The following is a 27,255-nucleotide window of genomic DNA, read 5'->3' on the forward strand; positions in this document are numbered from 1 at the left end:
TTTCCTATTTCCCTTACTGATAACTATTTCCCCCTAACTACCTTACAGAAGATAACAGCTTAAGGATTATTACAGATAGCAATTGTGAGCTCTAGTTAACTAATACTTGTTAATTCTTTTAGAGGCATACAAGAATGTGAAAAAGCAGGGTTTTAATTGAGCAAAACAGTGGAAAGAAACTCTAGTTTTTGTGTGAGGATGAGGTAAATATGAGCTGAATCATGCAAAATTTTTAATCATGCAAAATTTTGGAAAAATACTTTTAAAGCTAATTAATTTTTCTAAAAATACTTTGCTGCTATCTAAAAATTCTTATAAATTCAAATCCTTTCATGACTATTTCTAAAGGAATTCTTTCTTTTCCATTCAGAAATATTTTAATTCTGTATCTAGAAACAAAATCCTGGCTCAATCCTTATCACCAAATCACTACCACATTTAACACAAAACCGTTATACCTGACACCAGGCTGTGTATGGCTCCATAACATGCCGCAAATGTGAAACCCCTTCTTCCAATTGGGTTTGTGGATTTTCCACATATTTAGTCTCACGAGCTGGAGAGGAGTAGAGTGACAGCTGTGAATATTAGCAAACAAGAGGTTAAAAACAAAGGTGTAATTATGCAAGAAGGTCTTCAGGGCACTAAGTCTCTAACCAGAGAACATGGTGCTTACTACGTAAACGACGCATAATAAAAATTCAGGTACAGCTGTAAGACAACTATTAGGAGCAAAGTTTAATTACACATTAGGATGAAGATGACTTCTAATTGCTGTGCAATTCATCCAAAGTAGCTGCTATATGATCCAAGTCACAGGTTATAAATTAATGTTAAACTAGTTTCATAAGAACTCAAAACATAATTGCAAGAAATGTTTCTAGTCTTAATCAGCACTTCTAGTTCCCAGTTAACATACTAAATGTACTAGAACTTTAAAATCACAATCAATCACTTCTTATATTTGCACAAGCCATTATTAGAGAATCAAAGTCATTACCTAACCAAGGTCACATCCAATACAAATGTGGCTGTTTGTTACTGAACTACATCCCAGCTTCTTTGTTTGTTTAATTGTACTACATCCCGGTGTTGCAGTCATTAACCACAGTAGCAACTGACAGCATTAACAGCACCAAAAGGATGATATGAGCAAACAGGAACTGTAACATCCACCTAACGAGCAATGGGCATCTTCACATAATAAATACTAACACACTGTATTTGGGACTTAACACACAATGTACTTATTGCGATTACCTGAGCACATTTAAGATTGTAGTATTCCACTAAAAAAAATAAAGACCAAAGTTTATATTATTGAAGTGGAACAGCAAAATTTAGATAAAAATAGAAAGGCCATTTGTTAAAACTCTTAATATTTTATACTAATGTTTAGTATAAAAGTTTATACTACATTTTGTAGTTCAGTGTAAACTAATGTTTATACTGAAGCAACATATTGTTGCTTCAGAGTGCAGTTAGCACTCTTTTTCAAGGTAAGTTGGAAACAATTATCTATCATAATAAAAAAAGTTAACCTTAATCAGAGATACAGTGACATGTACATAAAAATAATTTGACAACTTCCACAGTTGGATTCCCCATAATATTTTATAAGAAAATCATTTTAAATCTCATTTCCCTAGGAAATCTGGTTATCTCTGGCAATCATAATCACAATCAGTTGCCCACTAGCAACTTTTGATCCTGTTAGATAACCTCACAGACAAGCCTGACACATGGATAGAAGTCTCAGAGATGATTAAATTCCCATATGTTTGATGAAACTAGACAGCTGACAGAGTAGAGATCCAAATTAGTGTAAACACCGTGAATGCTAAGAAAGGCGGCCAGAACTCCACCATTGCACATGCTGCTTTACTGAAGCTGACGGCCAAGCCGATCATGCAGCACATGTGTAATGCCAGACTGTTGCCTCACTACTGACTCATGCCAGTGGAGGCGCAGGGCACACAAAGACCCAAGCTAAAGTTCTTCCTCTGAGGTGAAGCTAGGAGGCTGCTTCAGCTATTGCTCTTTTCATACTATGCAAGTGAATTGCTGATGCAGACATATCCAAAAGACCCAAGTCTACAGAAAAATAAGCTTCATATAATTCCACTGCTCATGAAACAACACTTTAGCTTGGGTTAAAATGTTAACACTACTTTTAAAACAACTATAAATTCTCACAGATATAAGGCTGTATTTAGTTATGAACTACAAAATACCTCTCTTTAACGTTTGTTACTGTTAAAAGCATATGCAACAATACTGGTAAGTAACTACACTACAGTTTGAGATAGGACAGGATGTTTTAGAGTTGTAATTGTGATATAACCAAGACATCTGAAACATCTTAAGGAAACAGTTGAGTGACAGGTTTAAATTACCATTACTTTTCATATTTGTTGCTACTTAGGTCCTAATGCTGCAAAGCAAGGAAAACTGACTTAATTCTTTGTGGAGGCAGTGTAGCCTTGTAGGCTACAATACTTAAAGCATTACCAGGCAAAAAATTTTGTTTCTAAAACAGAGAATTAATTACTGCACTTTTAAAAATACAAGTTTCTGGTTTTGCTGTTTCACTTGAGAACATAAATGAAATTTTAACAGAATTTGACAACAGTATTTGTCATAAAAATACATGGCATGATCTGGATAAAAAGCAAAGAAGATATTCCTGTGGATTTGAAACATGACTCCAGGTAAACCTGTGAAGGTGAAAAGACAATTTCTGAATGAAGAACAGAAAGCTTTAACGTATGAAGAAGATCCTGCACGTGAGCAAGTTGACACTGTCAAGCAGAGGTCATCAAATGCAACACCATATTGACTTCTCTGTTACTGAAAATAGAGAACTGAGTTTAAAGGCAAGGATACACAAAAGGTAAGGAGATGTACCCTGTGGGAACAAGAGAATTCAGGGAGAAAGATAAGGGGGCACACGGGAAAAACAGTACGTGGCAGCCAAAGCACACCACCCTTTTGCAACATGAGTAACGAACTAGCTGGTGAAGGCCAGACAGTTTGTTCCAGCTGCACGGCGGAGGAGGGAGCGATATGGAGGTATCACAGTCCGCCCCTGACCACAAAGGGTTGCATCCCAAAAAATAATTGCTGCTCACAGACTAACTGTTGACCTCTAGTACCCCCAGCCTCATTATCCCTGCTTACCATATTAAAAATCACGCCCTTTGCTGCATAACGATATGTAAATAAGGGGGGCATACCCCCAACAACCACGCGAATGGCAATCTGGCCAATGAAGTATGTCTGCCGCGCTTCCACACCCCACCTTCAGCAACTATAAAACAGAGGACAGCTCACTAAAGTTTTTGGAAGGGAAGAAAACTGAACCCCTGACCTGTTCACTGGAGATTGCTGACGAGCGAGCCTCCTTCTCCCCTCCCCCAAACAGGGACGCCTCTTTGGTAAGACTTGCGCCTCTGACAAACGTCGGACATTACCCGGGAAAATATATTATTATTGAAAGCGCTTAATTGTTAGTTTGAGCTCATAGAAAGAAAATTTGTAGCAGCAAGTGCATTTATCAGTGGCAATTCCGAACCTGTTGTATCTGTCGCTTTAATAAAATCTTATTCTTTTTACTTTGCGAAACTGACCCAGGGAAAGTCCTCAAACAGGGGGCTCTGGCAGGCAAACGTAAATCATAAAGATAAGGAAGGGCCTTCCGCCCCTCCCTTTCATGCGACATACCCAAACACATTTGCTCTTCAAAATATATTCGGTCTTTCAGAAATCTGCAAATATTTCTCCATAGGTAGAAGAGCACTAGGGTTCTAACCATACTTACCTCATTAATTTTCAGCAACTCCTTTTTGGAAGTTTCCTTCTCCGAAGAGGAAGCATAAACCTGGACAGAGAGCAAGCCCAGGCTAACAGGGGTGGCTCCCAGTCGAATTACCTAGAAACATCATGAGAGGACATGTAAGTGTAATGTAAGTGACATGTAAGTCCAAACAAGATGGCAACATGCTTGAACACATCCCATACAGACAATATTTATGCTCCAGTATATGGTAATAGGTGATAAATTAAGATGATTGGAATTCAGGAGAAAGGGAGGTCGGCAGTACTCAACCTAACACTCTTGGGTGCTCAAATGATAACACACAAATTATTCAGAAGGTATCTAGAAAAGCTTAAGGCTAAAGGAGACAGCAGCTATAAATGTTAATCTCAGTTTTCACCTCACAAAAAGATCTTCTGTTTTCTCTCACTTGAAATACAATTACAACCAGCTTTGCCAGTATGGATACTAAGAACATTATATTACTTAATTTGAGATTCGTATTTTAAGCAATTTTATGAAAGTCCATAATGCATCTATTTTCTGCAGCTAATACCAAAAAATTCAGCATCTTATTTCTAGTTATTGTCTACATCTAGAATTAGGGGGGTGGGGAGGAAGACCTACAGTTGAAAGTATCAGCACATAATCAGTGATTTTAAGAATTTTAGGACTGTCTCCTACTTTTATGTGAGAGACATGAATTACAGCACTGCTAGCATCGTGACAGATACTTGACTGTTTTTGAATGCCTCAGATTCAATCACACACAACACGATCACCATATAGAAGGTGAATATAATTTTCCCCATATTCAGGATCTATGTTAAATTGTATTTCTTAACAGAAGAGAATGTCTTAACCAAAAAAAAAAAAATTAGATGCGTGACTAATCAAGAACACACAAAAAAGTTTCCAACAAATACTCATCCTATTAACAGCAAATGCTTAACTCAAGAAGGCAGTTAAAATAGAAGACCTTTCAATATCTCGTCTTCATGTTACTAAACTGGCAAACATATATCTCAGTTGTGCAGAGTTACAACAGCCTGTGGTTTTTTGCACCACGTTACAGCATGAGGGAATCTAATGGCTTGCAGCCGTCAAGCTGGAGATGCCTGTGGCCTCCATTCCACATGGGAAGTCCTACTGCTTCCCTTGCCCTGCCGTTAGTGACCAGAGGGTTTCACTGCAAGGCAACTCACCTCACTAATTCAGCAAAGATTAATCCTGCAGAAGTGGAGAGCTTTTTGTGGGGTTCGTAAATTGAACTTATTCATGAAACAGTCTGATGAGCACCAGAGGAATGTGTGGTCAGGGAAGAGGGGATGAAGAAGAAGTCAGCAAAACCTTTTCCTTTTCAGGGATAGTAAGGATATTATAGTGACCTAACGGCTTGTGAAACGGAAGCCCATGTTAAATCAATGCATCTTTCATGCTGTTATTATAACTGACCTAGCAACAGGATTAGTCTGAAACTTTGTCTCTGCCCATTGCAGAACTGTTAGAAAGTAGCTTTAAACTTATTCAGACTGTTTATTGTATTCAGATCAGTATTTGCAACTCAAGTTTCATCCACTGCTTTGCAGATTGAATATTTATTAAACATTAAATGAAACCAAGAGACTCTTCAAACTCAAAACTAGAATATATAGTTGTCAAACTTCCTGAAAATGTTTGCTCATATGCAAGGAAATAGCACATAAGAACTAGGCCATATGGTTGTTTTTCAGAAAGATGTAAGGGATCTGATGGACCAAAAGGGATGGAAAAACTTGCTTAAAATGGAAGTTTTTGCTTACTTGTATTTATGGACTCATTATCACAGCAATATAATGAAACACCACAACAACCAGACCAGCTCTGTTTCACAGTCAAGGAAAGACATGAATAATCTTTAATAATGTTTGTTTAAACAAAGACTTTTCACATACTTTAATTAGCCAAGACAAAAACATGAATGCCACTAACCATTATTAACTGTAGGATCTATTTCTCTCTTTTATTTCACTGCAAAACTGTTCTTTCACTGAAAAGGCAAAAATCTGAAATGCATTTTCATTCTGAAAATGTTTTCAGTAAAATATTACTTGTTGTGATTTTTCTAATGTTAAAAATAAAATAAAACACATCTAGAAAAGGCATCAGGATACTCATCTACTCCATTCGCCTTCCTCAAAGCAGCATCAAATGTATTTAAACTACACCTACCAATTATCTGAACTGCCAAGTTGAGTTCAAATATTACAAGTGAGCCTAAATTTCAAACAACTCTAATAAACTAAGAATAGCTGTGCTATAATAACTATTACATCAATGGCATATACTACACTCAAAAGATGTTAGCAATGGGGAAGGCTTTTAAAATAAACCTCTCACAACTTCAGAGTCATTCAGAGACAAGATCTGAATATAGCAAACATTTGTTATATGCATGCACACAGTTTTTACATTTTCAATTTAATGTTTTTACAAGTGTCTTTTGTATAAAATAAACTGACAAAAAACAACAGCAATAACATCTTTTGTAAAATGATACTTTAATTAAAGGTATAATTCATTACTGATCACCTCCATTTAGGAAAAATAAATTGAGTCTACTGTGTTAAACAGGAGGTGTGTTTTTTACTTCTGTTTACATAATTTTCTAATAACGTAAATGGTGTTAAATGTCACCAACAAAAGTAGTAAATCCAAATGCCTTAAACATTTGAGTGTTTTATGTAAATATGCACGTCTCAAACACTCTAACAGCGGAGCATAAGAATGGCATCACCTTGGTCTCCCAAACAGTTGTCAGTGACCACAGGACTACTCAAACAGAAAGCTTGAACCATTTATACTATCATAATACTGAAGAGCAGACATTTTCCAAGGGTTCTGTATTTACATTTTAAAGAACAAAATGGAAGTAACAACTGAAAGTGCAAGATGAATCTCTCCTTAAGCACGCTGTTCAAGTGAAACCTATGCTGCAGTTTACAGGACAGATAATAATCAGTACTAAAGTGCTATATACACACAATAAAACATTTATTCTGCAGTGTGAAAGATCAACTGTTCCATTTTCCATTTCCAAACTTCACTTTAGGATCTCATTTCTTAATTCTGAAGAAGAGTATTACTAAACCAATCGTTTTAGTAAAACTTTTTGATGGAGCTGTCTTCAATTTGCTTCAGTCTTACATCTATTCAATTGATAACAAGAAAGGACTGTAGACATTCTCTCTAGGCAATGTTCTGTATTTTCATTAACTAAAAAAAAAGTTTATTACTTTTTCTAACTGAAGGGTTTAACTTTATCTGTAAGCACCAGATCACTTACAGGCAAACTATACCAAAACTGGTGGGAAAAAGCCTATCATATTTCATCTTTCATTCTTTTGCTTTACTGTTTTCTTCTCAAAGTTTTAAACTCTTAATTTAAAAAACCTATGGGAAAAATAAATCCTCTATTAGTTCTCAATATGAACAGGAAAAAAAAGAGCGAAAGATTAAGTAGAACTTTGGTTATTTTTTTCTCATGTCTGTTTTCTTAGTTCACTTGTTAGTGTGACTCTCAGTCTGTCAAAACTGGGGGAGAGGAAGAGTAAAAGGAAGGAAATCCGTAATCATACTTTTGTGAAGGGTGATATTTGCCCTAACATAAGAAGCAGCTGCATTTTCTCTTCCCTTCTTCCTCCTGTCTCCCAACCCTAACAAACAAACAAAAAAAACCCACTCTTGGGCACTCCTTTTACCTGAAGCACAAATATCAAGAACAAGAAGCCCCCTTCCCTATTGTTAGCAGAAGAAATCAGGCTGGCCTTAAGCACTAGTTTGCCTAACCGCAATGACTGTATAAGAGTAGCAATATTATGACAGTACACAAAACCCTACAATAGATTTCAAATATATACCCAAGCTAATGCAAACTAACAAGTAATGCACCTAAAAAAAAGAAAGCAACCTGGGAGCTCAATTTCTAATTACTGGACTGTAACGTAGTTTGAAGTTACAAAATCTGGAATCAGAAAAAGAACAAACTTTCGTTTCTATGTTTTTCAATGTTCTTTAAAACAAAATTTTTTCTTAGAATGTACCACCTTTCCATTGAATAATATGAATAATGTCTAACAGGTTTGATGTGCCTACTAAAATTTGGTATTGGAAGTTCATCACCAGGACACATATGATCCCTTTAATGTAGAATTCAGTATCACTTATGGAACTCTCATAATTCTGAGAGCAAATCCTTACATAAGGATCCTTACATAACTTGTTATTAGCTTGAAGCAGTCTGGGGCTTTTCCCATCCGAGGCAAAGACCTCTGAGGCAACCCATCTGCTGGTTGATTTAAGCCCAGATCACGGAAGTTTACTCCTTTTCACAGACTTTGTTGACAACCTACATAAAAACTAAAAAACATTTAAGACAAGGAACTTCGCAGCTATATGAATCCAAACCCTGTAAAAAAGTAACACTAAATCACAATTCCATGCTGCTGTGCCTAATAAAGACTTAATTTTAAATAAAGGAAGGGGGGCGCCATTTTTTTCTTTTTGTAAAAGAACAGAGGACTGGGACTCACTCTGAAAGATCACTGAGAGGTTAGGCGACTGCAACAAATGTAAGACTCGTAGCTTGCCACACTTACAGATAATGCTCCCCAAACTATTCTGGACGTAGCTGTCAGCGGATAATGCAGATTTTTACAAATGTTTAGCTGTAAATCGAAAAAACTTAGCTAGAAACAACGTGAGAGCGTTTAGCACCGAGTCTACGCAACTGATTAACAACACTTCGCTTTAACAGGGAAAGCGAGCGGCTGACAGACAAGCCACTGCAGGGGCCGGGCGCCGCGGCCCCCGAGCAGCCCCGCGCCGCCCCGCTCACGTGCTCGCGCAGGCCCGGCCCGGCCCGGCCGCGCCGCCGCCGAGGGCGCTCCGGGGGCGCCCCCTGCCGGCCGCGCCGCCACCGCCCGGCCGCAGGGCCCCCCGCGAGCAGCCGCCGCCGGCGCCAGGCGCCACCGCCCCTCCGTAGGGCGCCGGGCCGGGGCCTCCGCGGCCGCGCCGCCCCCGCGAGCCCGGCCGCCCCCTGACCCCCGGTGCGTGGCTGGGGCGGCGCGGGCCCGCCGGCGGGGCCGGGCTGGGGGCGCTGCGGGGGGTGCGGGGGCGGGTAACGGGCGCGCGGGCGCGGCGGGGGGAGGGGAGGTGCTCCTCACCTTGAGCATCGCGGTAGCGGCGCGGGCTGGCAATGGCGCCGGCCGCGTCGCTGCGCTGGTGACGTCGGCGAGCTCGCGCGCCGCTACGGAAACCGGTGGGGAGCAGAGGCGGGGCCTCGCACGCCTCAGGCGCGGCGCCTTACGCGGCCCCCGCGCGCGCCGTGCGTCTCGGTATCCCGGCAACGCGGCGGCGCGGGGCGGCTCCGCCATGTCGGCGGGCCGCAGGCCGGCGGCGGCGGTGGCGGTGGCGGCAGCGGCAGCGGCGACCATCCAGCGCGGCTGGCGGCGCTACGTGCAGATGCGGCTCTTCAGGCTGCTGACGCGGGCGATGCGCGCCGTGGTACGCCCCGGCGGCCGTTAGCGCCCCGGCCCCGCCGCCGCCGCTCCGCGCGGGAGGGGAACGCGCCCGTGTGCGGGGGGCGGGGAGAAGCGTCTTGTACTAGCTTGTGAAAAGTTTGGATAGAATAGTTGAAAGAGCGTTCACGATTCTTCTGTAACGTACGGATGTGGGACGTATAGCTGTCAGAGCGGCAAGAACTCAAGTTCGTATCTCAATCTGTTTCAGGAACATTGCATTACGCATGAAATTATGAGAAGGGTGAGCCCAACAGAAGCTGAACTGATAAAAGATCCTAGTATGAAGTGCAAAGTCAGGTTCAGGTAAAGTAGGCACAATCATGTATTTGTTCCCATCCAGCATACAATACAGTGTGATTGTAACTTAACAAAACAGTACTCTGCTTGCTTTTACTGTGTATGCTGTCAGGCAAAATTACACTTTGAACGATACTTCATTTTACATCTTTCTTTATGACAACATATTTTTGCAGAATGTATCTTCTGGACTAAAATTTCCCATGTAAGCTCCCAGCAGTTTTGAATATTTTTAGAAATTATGGTAAGGCTTTATGAGGACATTTTAAAGTTACTACAGCAAAGAAGGGAGAATTTGACTTCTGTTTGTCTTTACCAGGTTATTTTAGGAAATTTTGCTGGAGGAATTTAGGAATGATTTGGGAATAATTATGTAGTCAGGACTCATGATTTCTATATGTTGTAATATTACAAGTGAAACAAATAGATATGCATGTAAAAGGGGAACACATCAGGCACATTTTGAATTTTTAAATTTGGACTTATTTTGGACTTGGAACTTATTTTGAATTATTTCTTACCATACACTGGAAGAATTTTGGTAATAGAAAATATTCTAAATTTCAGTATGTACAAAGTAGAAACATCTCTTTAGAACTTATTTATTCATTAAAAAAATGGAAGTCTCAGACTTACATACACACTATTCTTTAGACATTCTGATCTGGCACTCTGGGCATAGCTCATGCAAGAAAATGAGAACCATGTGGTCCTGAATGGAGAACAACCTAAAAGAAGATGGTGTTGATGTTTCCAGAGGATTTACAATATTCTGTCTATGACTTCAGGCAAAGGAAAACCACTTTCAAAGGCAGCCAGGCTGCTCATAAGAGTTCATGACCTTTTCTCAGCTAATGGAATTTTACGGGCTACTGTGATCAGTTACTGGCCCCAGATTAAGGTGATGTGGGCTGCTCTGCTGCTATTCCCATAACCTCTTGCTGGACTTTAACTGAAACATTTACTTGTAAAAGTCAGTTGTGCCCAATATCTGAATTTTGCATTTCTTCATCAATATACAATCATAAGAATAAATCCTTTTGCCTGAACCCCATCCTTTAAATCATTACATTACATTAAAGTAGCCATACTTTACAGAAAAAAGTATTCTAGGGTTCTGATTTTTTAAAATATATGCCATTCCGTTCTGAAGACTTAAATTCCAGCCTTTCAATTTAACAGTGTATGAGTAGACTGATCCTATGCTTTGTATGGCAGGATTGCACATTTTTTAGTAATTCTGTGAGTTCCTTTAAATGAAAAGTTTTCAAGCTATCATACCAACTGTTCTGAAAATCAGTGAGAACCTTGTCATTCCTTTGAATTTGAGTGGACTTTCAGATACAGAGCTCTTATTACTTTAGATAAATGTCATTTGCTATTTGGAAAGTTCTGAGGTCTTAGGAACACCCAGGATCAGTGAGATATGACAATGTGGTTTTAGTAACCATTTTTTAACCATTTTTACTTCAAGTCACAAAATATTATTCATCATTTTGCTGCATTCTTTCACCCAGATCAACTAATTGTGTGTTGTTGTTTTTTTAAGTACTGATTCCTCATTAATTTGGGAGTGATTTAAAAAGTATTTTCAACTACTCTTACTATTTAAACTACCTCCTACAAGAACTGTTTCTGGCTTGTGGGCTTATGTTTAGTGTGCCTTCCATAAAGCAAGCAGGGTTCAATGTGTTATCTTGCAGCCTCTATAAAAGATACTAGGATATTCAGAAATGTTTTAATCCTATTAGAATTTAGATGGGGGTAGAGTATAGAGATAAAAAAGATGGGTTTCCCTATCTTTCCATTTTCAGAATATTAAATTAAAAAATAAAACTATCCTTTTCTGCATATTTTAGCACTCCTTGGTTTTTGCAACCCAGGAATTGGGATCTCCAGTTCATTTGGAGCAAGTTAGACTGGAGCAAGTTCTTTGCAGCTTGTATCAGAAATAATGAGTACTGAATTCCCTTCAGATAAGATAAAACAAGACAATAGTCTTTTCTAATTTAATTCATCGGAAATCTGTTCTCATATTGCAGTTAATTAACTGTGTTCTTTGTTTCTTCAGATTTGCTGGTCAGGAGTTTCCACCTTTCATTGTGTTTAAGATTTTTCGCCACACTCAAGGCAAAGGCAGCAAATACATTAGTGGAAAAAGAATAATAAGTCCATCAAATGAGGTGACTTACTTTGTGTTCATGTGTGGTCATTTTCTGATCAGTTAGTGGTATCTTGGTGCTTGTTATTTTTGACATTCTGTAAGATGTTTATCCTCTTACTCAGTCTTGGTCACATAACAATACATTTCAAATGCAAACAAGTAACTTGCTTCTGCTGAATGCTGTTAATTTTCAGTTAGCAAAGAAAAATTGTCTTCAAGCTTAAAGTTTATACACAAAGCTTTACACAAAGATATGTGAAAGCATTTGTCTGTATTCTTTGTGTAGATTGTTATGTATGGAAAAAGTACGTTCCATAGGCTGTGTCATACAGTTGCCCTTACAGTTCTGTTGTGAGGCAGTTCTGTCATCACTAGGCTCGAAGGGGTTATTCAGTCTTCCTAACTTTTGCCACCTAACATAGCTGCCTGATAGTTTAGGAACCTTTGTTGCCTAGGTATTGATTGAACGTAGACTCCACCAGAGGGAGTTAAGAGCGCTTGAATTAGGTTTCTGTTTTGAAATGCACTCATCTAGTCCTTTCTCCTATGACTCCAAGAGGAGCCATGGCTCCTAATTTAGCCACATAATTAAGTACATCAAGAAAGTAATGTCCAGGTCCAAAAATTATAGTAATTTAGAAGAGCTAATACTGCTTTTAGAATATGCATCCTCTTAAACCTAGAAAATTTTATCAAAAAGATTTTTATATAAAATTAAAGCATCTTGAAGAAGATATTAATTCGAACTTAACAGATACTTCATCTGTTAGGGTATCATGGAGAGACAGAGGAGGCACACACCCTCTTATATCATCTTAAACGTTATTTGTAATGATTAAGTTTTGTTGTGCCATCTTTAAGAAAATTCTTACGTTTCTTTCTTAGAGTCTCTTTATAGACCTGATGCAACCAGGTACAGCATGAAGAAATATTTTCCAGACCAATGAGAATGCCTCACCATCACATTGCAGAATTGGACAATGCTCTTCTAGTTTCTCAATGAGTTCTCTGTAAATTAGCAAAAGGTCCTTTTTATTTTTTGGTAGATTGGAGGATTGTCAAGAACAATTTGAGGTGAAGTGAGAAGATTTCAGGCTTGTGCCTGTCTTTTCTTTTTGAAGTTTTATTACATTTTTCTGCTGTATTTTACAGGCAGCAGCTGATGCTTGCAAGTTAATGGGATATCGGAAATATTATGAACAAATAGTACAAGATGAGCTTCAGTACCAAAAGCAAAGGATAACAGATGAAACAGATGTTGCTACAATGAAAGACTACATGCATGTAGGAAATGTTTCAGATATTTTATTACAGGTTTTGGTTATGAAGATTCCCTCTTTAGCAAGGAAGTTATGATTTTATCTAAAATGTAGATAAGTGACTTAAGGTAAAGAATGATAATGGGTCTCTTTCACCATAGTATTATACTTTGTGCAGTCATTTATATCCATGGAAAATAAGCGGTAAGAGTGTGGCAAACGTTTGCGGAAAAGTGATTTCATGGTATTTTACAGCAACTTTGTGAGAGCATAGAAAGTGACCGGGCCATTTGCAAGGCAGTCACATTTTTGATGTATTTTATTCATCCTCAAGGTGTTAGAGGCAGAAAATTTTCAAAGATAAAAGTGACATGAGAGTCAAAAAGAAAAGGGATGCCATTGAAGTAAACTAATGGGACTAGAATAGAGGAGAAAGATTTTTAACTCTTTTCTCTATTTAAGTTTGTTGCAAGAATAGTAAAGTCCAGTTGTTACTGCACATACAGTGGTATAAATGTTAAATATACATATTTTTGTAATCTTTTTAAATTCAATGATTACACAGCAATTATTCATACACTTACATAATGCAGATATAAATATCTACAGAACAGATACTGTTATTTATTAAAAAAATCTAAAGCAGACTATTTTATGAGCTCCACCATCTTGAATGCATTTTTTTCTTTAATGTGCACGTTCATCTTTAAGGTGATTGATATGTCTGATTAAAAAGAATGGGAAAATCTTCATAGAGAAGACCAGTACAAATATATTAGTTTTCATGTAGGTGTATTGTTCTTTGACAGTATATCAGTAATCTGGATGAAACCCCTGCATACTTTGGTGGCAGGAATAACTGCTGGAGAAGGTTGTCTCTGAAAAATTTCCCTAGGACAATGATAGTGTACGACATAATGGATTATGCACAGTCCAGAACATTGTCAGACAGACTTAAAAAGGAGCTGAAGTTCCTGCTGCTGCGGCCACAGAATAAAGAGCTTTGGCATGATCAACTCATGGCTGTTTCTCTTATTAGGTGAGAACCTGTACCAAGTTTCATTTTATTTTGCATGCCAGTATTTTTCACTTTACTTGGTAATTAGCATTTCTAAATACTTGTGAAAGAGATATTTCCTTTAGAAAACTGCAGTGCAGAGAAATTTGAAAATGTTGGTACATAAATGAAGTCAGTCCAGGCAAAAATACAATTTAAGAAACTTTATTCCTAATTCTTTGACTTAATTGTTACACTCTAATCTTTCATAATGTTGTATTAGATTGCTTTTTTACAGTTTTTTTTGTCAAGAAAAAACAGTCCTTTATTAGACAGTTATTTGCCACACCTGTGGGGGGGGAAGATTTGTTGCATATTCCTGTTTAAATTTGAGTTTGTAACATCTACCCATTAAATATCAATGTAGTTACCTACTGACACTGATTATTGGAAAACTTTATAATTCTGAAAGGCCAGCTTATCTTGATGTTCTCTTTGATGATACATCTTTTTCCAAAACACGTTTTTCCATGCACCTTTTCTTAATTGAAAAGGAATATATAATACTATGATATGACACTATTTTTTATCAGCCTGTTTAGAACTCATTTTTAAAATCTTTATAAAGTAAACTGCTTTTCTGCTTCTTACTGCTTTTGTGTGTGTGTTTTAAGTTAAAGGAATGCTGTTTGGCAGATCTCTTTTTCTTTCAAGTTATTTTGAAAACTTGCAGTTAATAGAAAATATATGACTGCAAGGGCTCCAATAAACTGAACTTTCAGTTTCAAGCAGCTTCACCTAACATTGTGAACCTGGCTTCCTAAATATTTTCCACAAAGCACAGTAGGATGTGACATGTCAGGTATACAGCTTTTCTAGGTAGGTCTCCAAAGCACATAATCTATTTCTTACGTCACTGCCACTTTTAGCACGTATTTGTTAAACAGCTAGTTGAACTTTTATAGGGGTGTATGATTACAGATTTTATCCAGTGCCTTTATGAAGGGAGTGTAGTTAGTATTTTCATAAAAATCCTATTTCATTATTTTATTCATTCTCTAAGCTGGAAAAAATGGGTTAAGCAGATTTTTGTATTTAATGATACTGTTTTGTTTGGAGTGAAGCTTACCTCATGCTTTTGCTTTTCAACTTACCGTGTATATTTTTAAAGTACTTTGCATTTAATACTTGTCAGAGGTGCTGTTTTGGCAGCTACAAGGTCTGAACTCATATATTCAATAAGCAAATCATATGTTAAGAACAGGCAGATGCCACTGCAGATTTCTTTGTGCTTTCCCACTGACTTACCTTTAATTACATCAAAGGGATTACTGCATTCATCTCTTAGGTGATTCAATACTTGAATTTCTGTGTGCTGTCATCAGCTTTGTCACATTCTGACAGCATCCAAAATATACTCAGTGCTTTCTAAATAAGGATGCTATATTCTAAGACAGGTGACAGGTAGAAGAGAGAAACCTATTGTGCAAAAAGCAGTTTAATCCAACTGAATACAGTTTCTGTTTTGATATTACCATAGTTAAGCAACCTAACTTTCCTTCATAATTCAAGTCTCTGACTTACCGTAGTAATCAATAACTTTAGTTCCAGCATTTTTGAATTACCCCCTTCTAGGCTCTTCCTTCAGCCTAAATGAATAGCTCTTCTATTAACATGTTGCTGATGCTACCAACAGAGATGACACTGAATGCAACGTGTACCAAACATCTTGCAGTGCACAGGTTGTATACTACTAAAAGCAGTGAGAACATATAAACTAACAAACATCTTTCTGACACCCTTAAGCACCAATCACAACAATTTCAACTCCTTTCAAAGTTTAAACACATCTCAGATTTCAGCTGAGCTGAATAAATTTTGGACATTAACTGAGGCTAAAAGGTGAAAAGACTTGTATCTGTTGACAGACTTTTTAAATATTTAACACATCAAAAATTTTAACTTAATAAATAAATCACTTCCACAGTAATCCTTAATTTCTTAGCAAGGGGATGTGGATATCTTACCTCATTTGCATATAAATATATTGACATCAGTATCTACATAAGCTTGTATATTAATTGTAGTATCTTATTTACCTGAATGACGGCTTCTGGCCTACCTAATTTTCATAAAAGGCATGCTTTCTTTTCTTTATTGTGCCACCTCTTTAATAATTAACAAAGTGAGCTAAGTATGTTGCTATTACTTATAACTCTTTTTTTTTTTTACTGTGATCAGTTTTGAAGGGTTATATTTTTTTTTCCCACCAAGGCACATGCATATAGAAATATCTCATGAATGAAAAGTAGTATGTATTATGATTACTATATATACATATACTGTTTTACAATTAGTACATTATATTACTAAACGTGTTTTAAGTGCCTTCTGCTCCCTTAATTTTTGCTGTAAGAGAATTGAATTTTTATGTTTGCAAAAGAATCCACACACACTGCTAAGAGTGAGAGGAGTTACAGTGAAGTCCATGGGACTTCCCATTCATGCACACAGAGAAAACTTCTGGAGAATATAACATATCACTATATGCTGTGCTACGTCTTTTACGATACAAGCTAGCTGTTCCTTGAGAAATGGGGAAGGATTTGCATACCTGAACAGTGAAGCTTATACTTACATTATTAGTGAAACCTTGGTTTGAGTCCTGACTTGCTTCCCTGCTAAGCCTCTACTCTGGGACTTGAAACCTTAGAGGATCCCAGGGATCAGAAGAGAAGCAGGCCATTCTGTAGAGGTTTGTTGGGCAGCTTAAGAAAGAAGGGTGTCAGAACTGAGTAGCACATTAAGAACAGTCTAAATTTCTTCCCTGCTAATGTCACTACCACCATCATTTGATGTAACAGGAAAAGAGGATGAGGAAAAAATTTATTATTCTCTCCCTTTCGAGAAGATAAGATTTGGTTTCATGGCTTTCTTTGTTCAGTCTAGAGCAACATGCTTTCTGAGAGAAGCTACTGAGCTGTTTTTTTAAATACTCTTCTTTTCTAGGTCTTCATTTCCATGTAATTCATCAGTCACCTCTTTGTTTTGCTCTGACCGACCCACTACAGTGTCCATGCAGTCAACACGTTGCTCTTCTCAAGCTCGACAAAAGATAGCAAAAATGAAGAGGGCCTATTTGTGTGAGAAAGAAAGAGAGGTATGATGCAAAATTAGATGCATGCTGTGTTTTTCAGGACAGAATCCAGTATTTCTTTGGAGAGTATTCTTTAGCCAGGAAGTCCCTCTATATTTCCTTACACTTCGGTAGCATGACAAGTGGCATTTGTTCAGGCTATTTTTGCACGTCTCCATTGATTTTGGAGTAGGGCGGTTTTGGTTTTTTTTTAATTAAAAAAACCCAACAACTTTCCTTCGCATTCATCAAAACCCACCACATCTAGTACCTTCAGAATACTGCATCCATTCTGGGTGTATTTACCACCGAAGACTAACACCTGACCTTACATATGTTTAACCCTGAAATGCATTTATGGAACTGTAAAACAAACTTTGCAAGGCTCTTTCACAAGCACTTATGAAAATTGCCATCTAGAAATTTTCCCTTAGCTTTTTCTCTAGACTGTTCATTGGCACCCTTCTATCTTCAGCATATGTTATCACCAGCTACTTATTGTAACGTGAAATCATTCATATGTTTTCTTCCCACCACACCCTGTGGAGAAGGGCTAAGGCCAGCTTAGTTGTAGGAACTAAGGGGGCATATGGTAATGGTGTACAGACTGACACCATCTGTACTTATAACTATTTCTCTCTAGTGCAGCATGTAAAACTACCTTTTCAGCTAGTCAACTGCACAAGTCTTGTACAAGCTAGTCCTGGCACAGGTAAAAGATTCATGTTTTATTTTGCTTTGGCATTTGTATAAATGAGAAGAATGGCACATTTCAAGTGCAATTTTATTTGGTTTGTCTCCATTTACAAAGTTATATCACACAATTTTTAATAGGTCCCTATTCCTGTAGTTTTATAACTATGCATGCTATTATACAGGCACAGAAACTGGATATTAAAAACAGGAGCGACTTCACTGAACATCAAGAAGCTACAATTTCACAAGTTGAAAAGCCTGAGGATCAATCTATTCTTACAGATGAAGAATGGGAACATGAAGCAGCTAAATTGTATGCTTGGTCCCAGGCACTACCTCTTGAGGATGTTGGATGATTTTCATCCATAGCTAATGTATAAATCTTCAAAAGTTATGGCACTGGAAAATGACTAAACTTTTTAGTCATTTGAATGCTTTTGGTCCTGCTTTGAACAGACTGCAAATATAAAAGCATGGCTTCCTACACCTATTTAACTAACAAGTTTAGCAAAATATATATTCATTGTAATTGTTTTTCACTGTGGAAAACTAAAATAAAAACAACTCTGCACTGCAAAGCTAGGACAAAACTAAAACTGAGCGTGTGTGGTAATTTTTTAAGGTTCAGAACTTCTGTGAAGTAGGGCTAGTTTATTATTTGGGCATTAGAAAGCTTGTACTATTTCTTTGGTTACAATGTTTAGTTTATTTAACTTATGTAGAGTTCAGCCTTACTCCCCTTGCTTTCAAAGAACGGTACTGAGTCAAAATCCAGCTCTCAGAAGTCAGCTAAAAATTTCCTCTAAGGTTGTTGATAATTTGATCAGCTCCAAATCTTAAGATGAGGGGGGGGGTGTTTCTAATTAAAAGCTATAGTTCAGTTAATTATCAGCATCTGATTTTTCTAACGGCATATTTCCTTTCAGTGTTCTGAATAATCTGTCAGAAGAAACAGTGAGTGAAGGAAAAATATTACTTGATAGTAAGAAACACTTCCAGATTGCAATAAATGAACTCTAAAAATCAGGAAAAAGGTTTTGTACTCTAAAATGTCTTTTGAAACTTGACAAATTTTTAACATTCTGGGTTTCATTTTAATACTAACAACTGCCATCAGAAGTTAAAGTTAGTTCTTGGTATCAAATTGCCATCAATGTTAGGAAAAAAAAAATCTGAGAACAACCTGTAAGAGCCAGAGGAAGGACCAAGAACAGCTGTTAAATGAGACAAATCCCATGGAACATCCACAGCCAACCACGGATTACAAGTGATTAGGACTCCATCCTAGAAATAAATTAGCCAACAGAACTTTGAGTGGTGCAAGAAAATAGCAAAACAATTTCCTGTTTTCCAGGAGTGAAAATGAAGGCTATCACTACACCAATAGAGCAGTAAGTGCTTATGCTGTGCATTATGCTGGCATCAGGGTCTCTGTCATGGGCACGATTCCATACATTTTGTATGGCTTCTGAAATCTGGAAAGAGAAGCAGAGAAGAGGAATATACTGACCACCTTTATTTTTTTCCCCTGAGATTAAGGAAGTTAAAGAAAAAAGCAGCACATGGGGAAAATATTTGGTTTCAATTAGCATTATTCAATTCTTTTGACAAAGAAGAGAGAGTAAAGTCTGACAGTCTCCTCAGTAGTACTCAAATATATAAAACAGACCCATAACACACAACTGAATGTTTTATCTCCAAGCATAAAGGGCTACACAAGGGACTTTTTACAGTGTCTGCATGCCAATACTAGGACCTAGGGTAATGAACCACAGGAGATAAAGATTCTCGCACAGAAGAAGAATTATGTGGTTGGTTTAACTCCAATTTGTGAGATGAACCATATGACAAAAAAAAGTAAATGAAACAGGCTTAGAACATGCCTGAGGACATACTGAAAATGGGTGTGGGAAAGGAAGCTGCCAGTAAGAGAACATTATCTATCTGGTAAAACTGAATAATGTAATAAGAGTATATTGAATATAAAATTGAATAATGTAATAACTAATAGAACCATGTATCTCATTAGAAAAATAATTTATTCAGCAACATTTATCCATAAAATGTATGAGAACTGTTACAAAGGGTGACTTCATCATAAAACATATTTGACAGACATATATATGGCAAAACAATACTTTCTTAGTTTCTAAAATGCTATATAGGATTAATCTAGAAGGCTGGGCACTCAACATGAGATGTTTAATGCTAGCATTCATTCCAGTGGATAGAAGACTGAAGAGTTGCTGGATACTTAAACAGAGATCATGATGTCATATATTTTTAACTGTAAGCATTGCTTAAAGCATCTGTCAGTGTAACTAACACATCAAATGTAAGTGGAAAGTGTTACAGTAAGAAGTTAAAGCTATCTTTACACATATTCCCTACCCTCTCCCTTGAGGGGGGCAAAATTTTACACATGCCAAAAAAGTAAACTACTCTGATTAAAAGATGATGTTGAAAAATCAGTAAGACTTAATAGGCCAGAGTGGGGGGGAGAGGGGAGACATCTGTCAACAAGGACATTAAAAACTCAAAATATACCCAATTAATAAAGAATCTGAAATACTGAAAGCAAGAGTTTTCTGTTCCATATTATGGAGTTGATGGAATAGGAAAAAAAATATATCTGTAACAAAGGAGGAACTTTGTTAAAATTAAGATCTCAAGTCAGCAAAGGTAGCTAACATATCAAAGAATCTGGAAGGAATTAGCTGAAAAAACCCTTTGCCAAAATAACATTAATTTAGCATCACACACACACAAACCAAGTGATCACAAATAACTGAACTACTGCCAAAAATAAGGGCAGATATTCCCAAAAAGAGAAGAATATGACACAAGCAACTATGAACCAGTTAATCTGAAAGCTCTCCTTAGTGAAATAACGGAACCATTATTTGGGACTCCCAATCAGCTGTGAAGGTGCTAAGAAATAAGTAATGTCAGCCAGCATAACGTCATGGAAGAAGGGTATTGTCAAAAGTATGACCTGTCTCACAGAGAACGGAAACTAAAAAGGTGAATAAAAACAATTGCCAATAACAAATTTACAATGTGAAAAGATTGCTGTCATCTTCTATTCCACCGTATCAGAGTCTAATCCATTTGGTCTCCCTTTGAACTGAAAATGGGGACACATGACAATCAATCAAAGAGGCTCTTTCTCCAGTGATGCATTCCACTGGGATCGATACAAATGCATCTGCAGTACCTTTCATTAAATCGATATATATTGTAGGATGAAGTCAAGTTACCGAAGAGGGAGGAAAAAAAAGTAGTGACTTCATACAAATATACTTTTAAGTCATTTTCAATATTAAAATAAAAATCAATGGCTATTTTAAAACCCAACATTAAAAAAGATGAAACAATCACAGTTGTTCTCAAACATTCCTGATAGCAGGTTTTTATACAAGAGATTTTGATTTGACAGTGAGAGGTTGCTGAAAAATAGATAGTGGCAGACAAAAGGAAAAAATGTAAGAAGAGACTGACAAGGAAGGTTTTCATCAGATTGCTTAAGAAAATAAGTAAAGATCACAACCTCCTGTTCTATGTTTTTCTCCTCTTCTTGTCCTAATCTGAGATAATAATCCTAAAATGCCTACTGATTCTTGTTACAGAAAAGTTAAAGCAGTATGGCTTAGATGTCTGACACTTTGAGGTCCAAGTGTGTAATAAACATTTGTTGTCTCAGAGCCCCCAGTTCAATGATGTTTCACAGCTATGAGCAGACTCTTGTGAGCTCTGACTAGCAAAGGCCGGCATCAATTTTTAGTTTTATCATTTAAATTTATGTCTTGATGCTGATTTACAAATTTAACTATGAAGTCAACTCAAAACATTATTTCAAGCTTGAAATACAGAGTAGACACATGAATGTACCAGAGCAATTAAAACAAGGAAGATTATAAAATACAGCTAAAGATAAAAGCTTGATGCTATAGAAGGACTTCCAACATTTCTTGTTGGGATAACTTTAATACTGCATTATGTGATAATGATACACATACCATTAACAGAGCATTATGAATTATACTTAACATTTTTGATTATTTCCTTAACCAGCTGAACTTTTAAGTCCTGCAGAAAGTTATCCAGGTACACTGCCCTTAAGTATTACACAGTTTACACAAGAATGTTTAAAGACTAAAAATATTTTATTTACACTTTTCTTTATACACACTTTATACATTTTTTTCAGTTTAAAAATGGAACAGAGCACATATGCAAGTCTGAACATACTGTATCCACAGCAAGGGAAAATTACCTTCTGCCAAAAAATGACAAGAAAAAATGCTTTTAAAAACAGTTAAAGCGAGGCAATTCTTAAATTATTAGAAGAATTTTATAGCAGCCCTGGGGTAGTCACTAGAGTGTTAATCCAAAATGTACATATGAGGTCATATATATATATAATTCTAATTTTAAATAGGAAAAGTCTTTCCAATTGCTAGACACAAACACAACAGTCGGAAAAGTTGTTTTCATGTTAACTTATCAAATACATTCTTTTCAACACAATCTGATATCATACACTGGAAAGCAATGGGAGACTATAGTGGAATTGCATTCTTCGGCATACAATAATATATTTTTAAAAGATCTACAAAAATAACAATATATAGGGGGAAAGTATTTAAAATAAAAACAGAACTCGCTCTTCCCTCCACCTGTTCCCATAACTGACATAAGTTATATGGGTTTCACTGAGGTAAGAAAAGCCCCCTAAGTACAGCTACCTTTGCAGTCCTACGCAACATTGTATTTTCTAGAATTACACAGCAATGTTTTCTACTAGAGCCATAAATAAAAACTATCACCTGCAACTAGAAAGTGGTTTTCCCCTAGGTACGAGTTTAATATTAATCCAAAGGTATTTGAAATTGATTCTTGAAAGTTATTTTAAAAGACTATATAAGCACAAATTGAAATTTGGGAAGTGAAAAACTTAGTAAATGGAAATCCAGGAAAGCTGTGCTCAGAAGTCAGTTTTCCTGCCACCTGCTAGCATGACTGTATTTTTATGAAGATTACCCACAAAAATGGAAATTCTCTAAGTTACTTACCAACTCTCAGAAATAGAATACAGGTGCAAAAATAGTCATTAGTATTTATTTTAAGCACCTTTATATTGTTTTAAAAACATTAAAACCTCAAAATGTTAGCTACAGGACACTGGCAAGCTTTGTTTTAAATGAATTACACTTGCTTTCCAGTTATGTTCTTTCCCACACTCCTTCAGTGAGCACTGCCACATGCCATGGAACATACTTATCCAAGTAATTTCAATGTTTTGTTAAATGAAGGAGAGCAGCATGGATGTTTTCTTTGATGCCCCAGCCCTGTAAACACTTAAGGACAGGTTTAATAACATTTGTGTTTTTTTGTTCTCTTCTATGTACCTTATAGTTTTCCATTTCCTTTACAGTCCTTTATTGGACTCTTCACATATGTGAAGTACATACTTGAAGTGTTAGGAGAATCAGGGGCCCAGTTCATTACTTTCACTTTGTAAGGAACACTATTTCTTTAAAAGGCAAAACATCTCCACAAATGTGATTATTTCCACCTGTAAAAAACACTTTGTCATGTATAAAACAGACACCAGTTTAAAGTTTTTTATTTTTAAAAAGAGCCATTAGCATCTCCCTATAATGCTTAGCCACATTTTGCAAAAGAAAGGACATAATGAGTTAAATAATGTGTTTCTTTTTAAACCTACTTTAATTTGCACATGCTGAATTTCATCCTTTGCTTCCTGAGTGTCAGGTGAAGCTTCATCCCTGATGCAAATATATACTACAATATCAGCAGGAAAAAGGCAGCATTTGTATTTTTAAGGCAGGAGGTCCTTAAGAAAAAATAGCTGCAGATCTCAGAGGCTAGAGAAATGCTGAAGTTCCAAAACCTTAGAACCGGTTAGAACAGGACTGCTATCACACTGCAGAAAGTAGGGCATCCAGATTTTTCAAAAGACGACGGCAGGCTGCCAGCTACCCGATATGCGGCCACTAGCCCCTCTTGCTAGCAATGCTTTCCGAAATAGCAGATCCTTTGCAAAATTAAGTACCACCTTCCTTCAGCTAAATCAATGGGGATCAGATTTTCAAAAGTTTTTTTTGCCACCTAATACCTCCCACTATGAAACTACTGCCAAGACTGTAGGGGAAAAAAAGGGATATTTTTCTTTATGTAGCACTTAAAAAAAAAATCTGGCCCATGAAAACAGATACAGCAGCATGCTGAATGGGAACTGGCAGTGTTCAAGCTCCTTACAGAAGCACTATACTTTTTGTCCATTCTGATTCATATGAAAATAGATTTCCCTCCTGGAATTAGTTGCAAGAATTAGACATGAACCTGATAAATTTTACTATAAATGTGAAAAAAATACAGCTCAAGCTGTAACTCAATATGTCCATCCTTTTAAGGAAAGGCAAGTACACTTACTGTTTAAAAGCAGCTCACATGTTAAGTTTTAAATAAGTATGTGAGATTAGACTTTCTGATACTACATAAAGGGTGGGTGGGAACAGAAGAAGAAAAAAATCCCCTCAAATTTATTAATCACAGATTATGACTTACCTATTCCCTGATGAATGAGACACATTTGGATGTTTTTAAAACTCATCCTATTTTAATCTAATCACCGTGTTTAAAATTTGATAGCAATAGGGAGTTCTTATTCGCCAACCTTGTTTTGTTTTTATTTAAACACTAAATTGTTTGGAGCTAGGCACTGAAAGCAAATGCAAACAGAACCTTTCAAGAAAAAGCAAATATCCCTCTTGGATACAATGCAACAAAAATAAGCATCTCAAAAGTTCCACGGCAATGGAAAAGAGAACGTAAGCTAATTTTGTATTTGACGTTTGAAACAATAAGAGCATGGTAGAAACGTAAATTAACAAAGCACTCTCATATACCCCCCCACGTTCTAAACCCAAGCAAATTCCAATCATTCCTACTGCTCAGAAGGTTACAGCCAGCTTTTCAGCAGAGATGCAACCTCAGGGAAGCTGAAACCAACCATTCAAGTTAGAATTTCACAGAAAAATTACTATTACAATCCAGAATAAGATCATACAGAACTGGGTGCCTGAAGTTAAATATGAGCTTAAAAGCAGAGCACTTAAAAATGACCTGGCTTCTTCATTTTCCAAGCGTCAGTACTCACCAATGACTTAACCGGCAGATGCTTAGCACTCAGAACTGCAGAAGGTGCTTAAATACAGAGCCAGAAACACAGCTTAGACACCCCCGTCCTTAACATTACTTTTAATAAAGTCTTGGTCATCTCTCTTTACACCTGAATCATGGAAGACCGTATTTCTAGAATCACATCCTTTGCCCACATTGTCTTTAGATGAAAATGGTGAAGTACTCCCTACTATTCATAACAGACCCATGAAAGCCTACTTAGGCAGGATTAGCCTTTGCTGCCCCATAAGCTTATTAAGAAATAGATTAGTCACAAAAGAGATAACAGTAAAAACAGTTTCTTTTTCCCCTTGTGCCCCAATTTTCCATGAGATACGTACAGTAAGAACCTCTTCATCTGCACATAGCCAGCACCAGCTGAAGCCAGTTAATCTCTGCACCTATGCAGGTTAACATATACACAAGCCTCATAGTGAAACTGAGGTCTTAGTGTAAGCCAAGAAGACTGTAGGTTAAGTTATTCAAAATGTAAATTAAATTTCTTATTCAGTAAACTGAATGTTGCTAAACAAAGACTTAAATTTAACTGCAAGGCTTGGTCTGCATCAGAAGGCTGAATATCAATATTTGGTCCAGTCACTACTGGCATAGATAACTTACCGCTACAGCTATGCTGGTATATACTCTCTCTTTGTTAAAACTTTCAGAAAGAAAATATCAATCTTTACTAATGAAAAAAGGATTCTGCTAATCTGCCATATCCACAGGTCTCAACCTGAAACATAATTACTACAAAGATACCATTAAATACAAGTATAAGGAGTTTAACACATTGTTTTAACTTCTATTGATTATTTCAAATTTAGTTTAGGCAAGTAGATATTTTTAATATAGCAAATTTGGGATGATTTTGGTCCCTGTATAAGTGCATTCTTTTGAACTCCCTGAGTACTATACATTCCTTTCCTACAGTGACTTCTGACTAGAAGATGCTGAATAAAGTGGATTTGCATTGCTGCATATAAAGTCTATTGATTAAAGTAAAACACAGTAGCATAAGATTTTACAAAATACACAGGTGCCTATTTCAGCATTTTGCCCCTACACATCTAAATTAAGTGTGAACCTTCAACTTCCCCGCACCTCTCCTTTAGATTCTAGAAGTGGCTAATTTCACATCATTAAAGAAAATTAGAATGTGAATCATTACTTTTATCATTATTTGTATCTTGGCAGATATTCTTACTAATCTACTGCCAAGAAAATCTGCAAGTTAACACAGTGCAGTTATTAAAAGCCCTTTTGGACAACACATCTCAATTCAGGGACTCTGAGAGCAGTAGCTACAGTTGTGTAGGTTTTTTTGGTAAAAGAAACATAAATGGTACTAACCATCAACCACCTAACCCCACATTTTCAAAACACAGTAGTTCACAACAGTTGGTAATTAAAAAAAATAATTATACCACTTCAATACAAGTACAAGCAAAGTCTCTGCTGAGACTAAATTATAGTCTATCCAGTGTTAAAAATAACTGTGGGTCAAAGCAGTGTTCAGCATTTGCTTATTGACATTTTCAAATTTCATTAAAAAAAATAAAGAAAGGGCAGCACATTCAGAAGTAAAACAAACTCAGGTAAGATGTATTTACTTTTTAAAAATTATATATAAAATAACAAATTATTAACAGTTCATTATGTAGCATCAATCTAGAGTTCAAAGTTACTGAATCAATCAGTATATGCTAAAGATAAGATACTTTAGATACTTTGATACCAAACGAGGCCTCCAGTTACTTAAGAATTTTTTAATTATTTAGCTCATTAAAGGATAATACCATACCTAAAATTCAACAGATATGGCTGAATCTGTGCACTAGTTAAAATATAATATCCTAAATGCACATAAAAAGATGCATTTATATATAGATTTTACAGTGTATGCATGTGTGTGCATATATTTTACCACCAACAAACACAATGCAGATAATAGAAGGCAGCATAGAAATAGTGTTTTGAATATAAAAATGTTTCATTTTCCATTTAGTAGAAAACGTATAATCTTCATTTTGGCAGACTTACTGGTACTACTATACAAAAACAGGAAAAAAGTCATGCAAAGGGGTTAAGATTATTCTTAAATGTATTTAAGGGAAAA

At 36.7% G+C, this 27,255-nt stretch overlaps 2 protein-coding genes across 7 annotated transcripts in view; one reads left to right on the plus strand and one right to left on the minus strand.

Moving 5' to 3' along the window:
* APOO (apolipoprotein O) overlaps positions 1-9,087 on the minus strand; it is a 44,144-nt gene extending 35,057 nt beyond the window's left edge. For 3 of the 4 annotated variants that reach the window (XM_067297327.1, XM_067297310.1, XM_067297319.1), the window contains exons 1-3: positions 9,022-9,087; positions 3,821-3,931; positions 459-578 (exon numbers count right to left, since the gene is read on the minus strand). In XM_067297327.1, coding sequence (XP_067153428.1) covers positions 459-578; positions 3,821-3,931; positions 9,022-9,030 — 240 coding nt within the window. In that variant the 5' untranslated portion in view covers positions 9,031-9,087. Of the gene's footprint in view, positions 1-458; positions 579-3,820; positions 3,932-5,788; positions 5,847-9,021 lie in introns of those variants that run through there. The other variant, XM_013951990.2, reaches the window with a different exon arrangement.
* C1HXorf58 (chromosome 1 CXorf58 homolog) lies at positions 8,380-18,523 on the plus strand. 3 transcript variants are annotated; one of them, XM_067297297.1, is made up of 7 exons: positions 8,380-8,427; positions 9,587-9,681; positions 11,747-11,858; positions 12,992-13,123; positions 13,908-14,137; positions 17,105-17,255; positions 18,110-18,523. In XM_067297297.1, the coding sequence occupies exons 2-7, from the start codon at positions 9,611-9,613 to the stop codon at positions 18,281-18,283; spliced, it is 870 nt and encodes a 289-aa protein (XP_067153398.1). In that variant the 5' UTR covers positions 8,380-8,427; positions 9,587-9,610; the 3' UTR covers positions 18,284-18,523. The 3 variants fall into 3 exon arrangements, with proteins under 3 accessions (XP_067153398.1, XP_067153388.1, XP_067153381.1); XM_067297287.1 differs by lacking the exon at positions 8,380-8,427 and adding an exon at positions 8,857-8,904; XM_067297280.1 differs by lacking the exon at positions 8,380-8,427 and adding an exon at positions 9,229-9,361.
* The last annotated feature ends 8,732 nt before the right edge of the window (positions 18,524-27,255 follow it).

This window comes from Apteryx mantelli, chromosome 1, assembly GCF_036417845.1.
Source record: "Apteryx mantelli isolate bAptMan1 chromosome 1, bAptMan1.hap1, whole genome shotgun sequence".
Classification (NCBI taxonomy): Eukaryota; Metazoa; Chordata; class Aves; order Apterygiformes; family Apterygidae; genus Apteryx; species Apteryx mantelli.